The sequence below is a fragment of the Montipora capricornis genome, chromosome 12 (assembly GCF_036669925.1).
Source record: "Montipora capricornis isolate CH-2021 chromosome 12, ASM3666992v2, whole genome shotgun sequence".
In the NCBI taxonomy this organism is placed as follows: domain Eukaryota; kingdom Metazoa; phylum Cnidaria; class Anthozoa; order Scleractinia; family Acroporidae; genus Montipora; species Montipora capricornis.
The window spans coordinates 9,676,803-9,684,654 of NC_090894.1; the positions used below are offsets into that span (position 1 = coordinate 9,676,803).

At 41.1% G+C, this 7,852-nt stretch overlaps 1 protein-coding gene across 1 annotated transcript in view; it reads left to right on the forward strand.

Annotated features, from left to right (window-relative positions):
- Positions 1–474: 474 nt before the first annotated feature.
- The window catches only part of LOC138026488 (transforming growth factor-beta-induced protein ig-h3-like), an 11,565-nt gene continuing 4,187 nt past the window's right edge, over positions 475–7,852 (forward strand). Inside the window, exons 1-7 of the mRNA XM_068873865.1 lie at positions 475–784; positions 1,679–1,762; positions 2,221–2,300; positions 3,993–4,324; positions 5,081–5,353; positions 6,262–6,472; positions 7,557–7,852. The exon at positions 7,557–7,852 is cut by the window's right edge and continues 21 nt beyond it. Coding sequence (XP_068729966.1) covers positions 606–784; positions 1,679–1,762; positions 2,221–2,300; positions 3,993–4,324; positions 5,081–5,353; positions 6,262–6,472; positions 7,557–7,852 — 1,455 coding nt within the window. The 5' untranslated portion in view covers positions 475–605. The remainder of the gene's footprint in view (positions 785–1,678; positions 1,763–2,220; positions 2,301–3,992; positions 4,325–5,080; positions 5,354–6,261; positions 6,473–7,556) is intronic.

Here is a 7,852-nt window from a genome sequence, read left to right on the forward strand (position 1 = left end):
TTTCTCTTTTCTTCAGCGTTTCATGACGAGGAAGCTGCTTTGCTATTTTTGAAAAGCAGAGTTTTTCGCGACTGTAAACAAAAATGTTATTATTTGGAATAGGAGCCGTTTTGCCGCGAAAAGCTCGCTGGGGAATTCACGCCTTACAAAGATTATAACGCCTTTATAATTTATTAACTTTCAAAAATTTCTATTTTTCTCAATAACTTGCGCGCGTTAAGATTTGAGGGAAATTAGAGTTAACATTATTAACTTTAATTTAGTCGAAGGCGTTTGTGGGGAGGAGGCGAAATAGGACTACCCCTATAGTAGGAGAATGACTGTGTCGGAGGATAAGTTTTTACAGGCAGCCGACAAGAACGAACGAAGCTAATTTATTTCCCCTCAAGGACAAGGAAAACACTTCAGCCAACACTCTTTCTCACTGCAGACTGACGAGGGCATAAATCACCCCAACTGCGTAAATAAAAGCAAGCTTCCACCTGTGGCCTGTGGTTTGTTATTATCACAATGACAACACCTCAGATAGCGGAAATGTTTCTAGAGATTGTTGTAGGTGTCACGCACTCGTATTTGCTGGAATCGCTGAAGGGCGCACAGCAGAGATGGCGCAGTTGTCGTGGTTCTGTTTGCTTATGGTTGCTTCTTCACTAGAATTCAGTTCATCAAAATGGTGGAGTCCTTATCAATGGCGAAATTACTGGCAAGATTGGTGGGAAACGTCAGAAAAAGGACAAACACAACCCCAGCAGAATAAACACGAGATTCTAACAAATGGAGAGGGGTGAGTAGGATGAACATTTTATTATCTATCGCTGCTTATGACAGATCAATTCACTGATGACTAATCCTGATAAAACACTGATATTTTTAGTCGTAAGCTCATATCGTCACGAATGGTGAATTCGTGAAGTGTGTTTGTTATTGGGTGACTCAAGCAGAGGTTTCAGAAGTGAAGTTCAAGTTACAGAACGAAAGAGACAAACTCATCGTTGAAATCAAAGAACGAGTTCTAGAAAAGCAAAGGTTTTTATTAACACCGTGTAAAGTTACCGGACTCAGAAACATGGGTGGGTTTAAGAATTTCAAACACTCTTTTAATACGCAATGATCTTTAGCAATCTTTTCTTTGCCACTGATTCGATCATGCCAGTGTGTCTGTGAAGACTGTCAACGCGTGGGTAGTCAAACCTCAATTTTCTTAGTGTTTAATGGTCCAGCAATATCTCAAAGAAGCGACAAAAAACTTATCTCTTTTTACTTCAACTTCAATTGAATTGTTATAACTGACTTTCTTTTTCTTAGATTTTCCTTTGACTCAATTGTCCTTTTTTTGCTGTAAGCCCTATCATTTCAATGACCATAGGAATTTGAAATCCCACCGGAAGGACTAAGGGCGAGGCAACTGCTGACCTCTTTCTCACCTTCCAGGTTGCGATAATTACATGATATGTCACAGTTTTCTCTGGACTGTTGACATTCCCCCTAAGTTAGCCGCCATTCGTAAATAAAGATGGCACGGGAGCACTGGGAGATTTGAGACAAAGCAATTTAATTTAAATTTTCTTTGTTTTAGATGTCCCAGTGCGCAATTTGCGTTGCAGGGTGGTACCATGTGATCACTAAGCTGCAAAAGGCCTGTTTTTAGTAATTTGTTGTTATCTATTCTTCTTCATAGGCCAAATGTTTGCGTGCATCGCATTCCTGTCGGATTTTTCCGAAGATGTGTCAAGGTACCCGGAAAACGAAGACTACAATGCAGGTCAGCAGCTACATCCATCATCGCGCGCACACGCAACGGTCTTCGGTAGCCCACTTAGCTTTGTATGCCGCCTGCTGCATCGTGTGTATTCCACTGAAGAAAATAACCGTGCTCCAGTGGTTGGCCACTGAAGTGACATTCGGCTGCGGCTGGTTTATATATTTCCCCCAATTCCCGGTCTGCGCATGCCTACTGCAGGAGGGAAACTCTGGTTCTGGGTCGGTGGGAAGTAAAAGACGACAATTTGTTGGTTATCAAACGAGTTAATAGGGGCTGAATTGCCTCGGTGAAAAGGTCCACCTTCGTCTTCATTAGAGCGAATTGAGGGATTCTGCGTTGCTGAGGGATTTCTTAAGGCTGCCAAAACCTCGAACAAAAGTTTATTTTCATTTATTTATTTTTTTTAATTATTTTCATTTTAATTTTTTTTTTTTTTTTCGTCTTCTTCCATTTCGCAGGACTGAGCGTCGATATTTTACCGAATACTGCTGTTGTCCTGGATACAGCCAAGAGGTAGGAAGTCCCGGATGTCCAAAAGGTAAGCGTTCACTCTTAAATTCACACTTAAGTTATCCAATGGTGTTACATTACTGTCTTCAATGATTGGCTTGATCTCAGCCAATCAGAGATTTCAAAATTAAAGATTGTGGTTTTGCGTGTTCCTGCTTTGTGTCAGCTACATGAATTTTCTTTGTGTTGTGATAAACTCAGCGGATTGTTTGTATCTGTTATGAAGGCCAAAGATAAGGCCCAATTCAAACGTCGAACTTTTCATGAACCGAACGTAAATCGACCCAAATAGTAAAGTTCACAGGGTTGATTCAAACGCCGAACTTAATCTGTCGAACTCATCACTAGTCACGATGTACAATGCTTTCGTGAATGAAGGCAATTGTGGGACACAAAAATAAATTATACAAATGTATGCATTTTATGCGGCACATGAAAAGTTCGACGCTTGAATCGAAGTCGCTCTAGAGTCGATTTTCCCATGTAGACCACTCGAACTTTAATTGATTCAAACGTCGATTTTTTTCATGTGCTTTATTGAATGAATTAGATTCGTTACATTTGAGTACATGAAAAGTTCGACTTTTGAAGTGGCCTAATTCATAAAATGAAGAACCTGTGAAGGAGGCAGTACTGATCGGTGGTGAGGGCGCTTTCCTTGAGGTCTGGAGATCTCGGGCTGGAAAGCAAAGGAAAGGAAAAGACCTTTATCTAAGGGCGCTTTCCATTTGACAGAACCGACCGGCCAGACAGGGATTTGAACCCGGAGAAGCCGCATGCAAACCCAACGCCCTAACCTCTCGACCACGCTGCCTCCTAATATAACGTTGCCTCCTGCCAACCCAGATATAACGTCGAGAATAGGAATTGAACCCGAGCCACATTGGTGGGAAGCATGCACTCTCACCACTACGCCAGTCAGCTGAAGACTTGTGCTAATCACTCGTTGAATTTGATTCTGGTAGTCCCTGGTTCAACTTCTCGGCTGCGTTCATAAATAGCTAACTGGCTTTTCCCTGCCACTTGGGGTTCTGTTTGTCTCTTTCGTTGGCACGGAAAATCCCCTATTGGGGAGTGGTCAAGTAAGCATATATGTTGTCGGTCAAATCCGCCATCAGGTTGAATCCGTTTTTACCAAGTTTAAATTGGTGATGCTCATTTTACCTAGATTGAATGGTTAAAGCAGCTATCAAAAAGGTCTGAGAACACCTATACCTTCCATTAAGCTCTGTCTTACTCATCTCACACATTTTCTGAACGTTTCCGTATCATCTAATCGGTTTTTTTATTCGCATACTTATCCGTGGAGTCTCAACATTACAACATAGTAAGGGAACAAACAACTGTACTATGCGGTTACCGGCACTCGAAGTCACACCCTCCAGATCTGTAGTCCTGTCTATTCACCACTACACTACAACGACGGACATGCTCAACTTAACACAGCTCTTTTCGTTATTTACTTTTGTATAATAAGTCAATTGATATCGATGCTAACCTGACCCTAATTTTTCTCTTGGCTTAATTTAGTCTCCAAAAAAAATTTCAATTCATTCGAGTGCGTATTGAACCTAAGTAAAATGAGGATCACCAATTTAACCTAGGTAAAAAAAGATTCAACCTGAGAACGGATTTTACCGGCAGCATATATGTATGGCTTTACTGCACGCTCTCAATCATGGAGAACTTATCTATGCTAACTTTGGAATTTCCGTTTCAGAGCTTTACACTTCTGGCAAAAGCATAACCGAAGTAGCGGAGTCACTTAAATTGAAAGAATTTGTCAAACTGTGGAAAGCCTCAGGCCTTTCTCCCGAGCTGGATTCTGCTACTCGTTACACGGTCTTTGCCCCAAATGATCAGGCCCTTTCCGCCGCTCTACCATCGAAAACTCTAGAAGAGCTGGCAAACGACAAAGAGCTACTTCGAGACACCTTGATGATGCACATTTCAAAAGGGAAGATTGTTGCCGAGGCTATGGCGGATAAGAGCAAAATAACCTCACTCGATGGGTCAGGCGAACTCTGGGTTAACGTGATCAATGACGGAAAGGTACAACTTTGTAATGTTTGAAAGAGCCTTAGGAATGGCTCAAACTAAGATGGCGCCATGTTGGTGGACGAAAACAAAAAAATCTCTTATTAGCTCCTTTTGTTCGTCCATCAGCAATTGTACATTACGTCATTGTTATCTGTATCCCTAGAGATTGGTTGCAAACCATCTATTTGTAATGTAGTCTGGTTGAATGGTGTACAGTGCGACATCGCGATAATGGGATAGGAAGGAACTTTATTTAAGTGTCGAGTCGTTCTAGCGCTGAAGCACTAATTAGGGACACTGTAAATTGAAATTAACAATCAACGCAAATCAAGTCAAATGTTGGTTTTTGAGGAGAGTGGAAAACCGGAGTAGCAGAGTAGCGAACCAACAAACTATACCCACGTATGACGCCGAGTCTGGAATCGAACCCCGGGCCATATTGGTGGGGCGAGTGCTTTCAGCACTTCGCCACCCCTGCACCCGAGTCCTAGTCAAGCCCATCCTATTTTTAGGCTTTTGTTTTCTGTCGCTGGGCAGGAAAAGAGGAAAAATAGCCATGACTTACGAGGCTGAGAAACAATTTTAATGAAAACCAACACAATTATACTAATTTATGAGAGAGCACCAGGTTCGTGAAAATCTCAAGTATGCATGCATAGCTATGTTGTGTAATTGTGTTTTCAATTTCTTAATTGTAATAAATAAGTCGTTGTTTGCAGCCTGCTAAAACAATCAGTGACAGGTTTTTTTGTTGTTAAAATTTAACAGAGGATTGTCATTCAAGGGGGACAGATTGTCCGGGCAAACCAAGGAGCGAGAAATGGGGTTATCCATGTTGTCGACAGACTCCTGAAACCGACTGTTGGCGATATTCAAACAATATTGAAAAGCGACCCAAATTTTAGCATTTTCTCGCAGATGGTAGAGAACGCGCCCATGAATTTTACAAACATAACACTGTTCGCACCAACCGATCTAGCTTTTCAAGTGATGGACCCTGAGAGACTGGAACGACTCATTTCCAATGAAGACTGTGTTGAGGTGGGACTTTAAAAAGTGATATTGTGATCAAAAAATCACTTTCTTTTTTTCTTCAGATTTTGAAAGTGTGATTGCTTAATTTTGAACACTTGACTGACAAAAGTTTGAGCTTTGATTTTTATCCAAAGGTTGTTTGTTTACTTTGAACGTAATTCTTGGACTTCATGGTCCGCCATTATTCACGTTCCAAACTGACCGATTTTACATCAAGGGTTGGATCTAGGGAAAGTGACGTCATTGACTCGCTAGCTTAAAACTTCAGCTTACAAACGCAGCTTATTATATATGCAAAACACGAGTTTAAAAGTCTGAAAGTCCGAAACTCCCTTGCCTCATATTCATTCAGCCAATTACACACGCATTGCATTCTTAAACCATGAGTCTTTGACGTCATTTTCCCCTCGATTCAGCTCTCTCAAGACTTTAAAGGTAGTAATGTCCGTCCATAAAATAGGAAAATTCAAGTTAAAATAAACTGGTGTCTTTTTTTTTAAATCAAGGCTTCAAACTTGGGTCACTTACTGTTTAGTTAACATAGTTTTGAAATCCAAAGAAAAATAAAAATTTGGTCGTAGTAGCACTTTAAAAGAGAAAATTAACTATTGCGTTTCCGGTAAACGGCAAATGTAGGGATAGAAATTTGCGTTTTGGCAACATGGAAGAAACTTTTGATTTGAGAAAGTAGAGAATTCTCGGCTGGCGATATTCTTGTGCTAATGAGGGAAATAGTACAAACAAAGATTTCGCTATTTAACGTTTGTCTCAGCCAAAGACCCATGCAATTAAAAAAATTGCAAAGTCGTCCGGTCTGGACTCAAGGATTAGTTCACTTATTATATATTCTGGTGAAAATTATCAACGAGAAATTTCATAGAAGTCATTCAAGTGGCCCTATTCTGTCTTTCTAGAGATTTGTCAAGTACCATATGCTTCCCAAACCACTTTACTCAGCTGCAATGGACAACGCCCGTTTCGCTACCGTTGAGGGAAACTTCGTTGACGTCAAACTGAATGGAGGCGGAGGAGTTACCGTCAATGACGCAACAGTAACGGATACTGACGTCACAGCGAGTAATGGGATTGTTCACACCATCAATAAAGTTCTTATGCCTGTCTCAGGTAAAGCGATCCTCTTTCACTACTAGTTTCGTCCAAAAAACTCGCAAAAAGGTCGCCCAAGAGTTGCAGTTAGTTTGCAAAGAAAAGCAACAGCAAACTAGGAGAGAATAACAGTCTGGCCCTTGGGATATTTGTATTTCATTAATGTTATTTTGCAGGTGAAAAGGAAAATTTAATGTAAGGCAGTAGGAACGCTCGATCAGAATCACGGGTGGCGTTCCGTTTCGGGTGAAATTACACGATGATATGTTTTCGCGGACAGATGGGTTCTTATAACAAAATTTAGGCCAAGGCCTGCACTGAAACCGGTTTCCGTCATTAACTTACCCCTTGGTCCTAGCCACAAATGCGTGTCAGTACAATCACCCTAATAGAATAAATAATTATTTCATTTCGGAGGGTCCGCTCGAGCAATTCCATTCACATTCATTAGCTGGTTTTCATCTACACTGGGGTTACGAAGATGGTTTCGTGACTTATTTCTTAATCACTGGCCATCCACATTCTCGATCGTAGACCGCTCTATTTTGCGCGTGACTAAGGAAGAGAGGACCTGACGCTCTGGTGTCTACAATTTTGGACAAAAACAGTTGAGACCTTTCTCGTCTTTTTTTTTTCTTTGCATAATTACTACAACAAAGGACCAATAATATCCCTTTCCCCCTTTCCCACTCAAGACAGTGTTGTTTATGAAGAAGCGGAAAGAACCGAGTGATCAGTCAGCACTTTTGGGGGAGAGGGAGGGGAGCCGCAATGTGAAGATTTACTTCTTGGAAATAATGTGTTCAGTTAGATATGCAGAAGGAAGTAAAGCGTGTCTCAACAATTTTGTTCAGCGTTGCAGATTGAATTTCTCTTTAATGGTCTCGTGACTAGCCACGACATTGATTTGTCAAAAAAAAATATAACTAAATAATGAGAGAATTTGTCTTAAATACAATTTTTTTCTGCTCTAACGTGGTAGCTCTTTCTGTGTTCTCGCCTCCAATATGGCTGCCGTGACAAAAAAAGAACACGCTCCTTGCCTGATAGCTAACTTTGAACCAAAGCGACTTCATCTAATAGAAGTGTGTTATCTCAACAGCAATGAACATCATTGAGGTTGCACATGTTTTGAACCTCACAACACTCATAGAGTACCTCAATTCAAGTGGACTTTCTGCTACACTGAGTGAAGACTTAGGGCCAATCACCCTTTTTGCTCCTTCAAACAAAGCTTTCGAGGATCTACCCACGTCAGTCAAGCGTACGTTACGGGATGATCCCGCAAAACTTCAGGACATTCTCTCTTATCACCTAATTCTAGAACGCAAGTGGACGTACCAGTTTGGGAAGGACAACCTGGTGAATTCTGCCAACATTCCAAACAAACTACGCCTG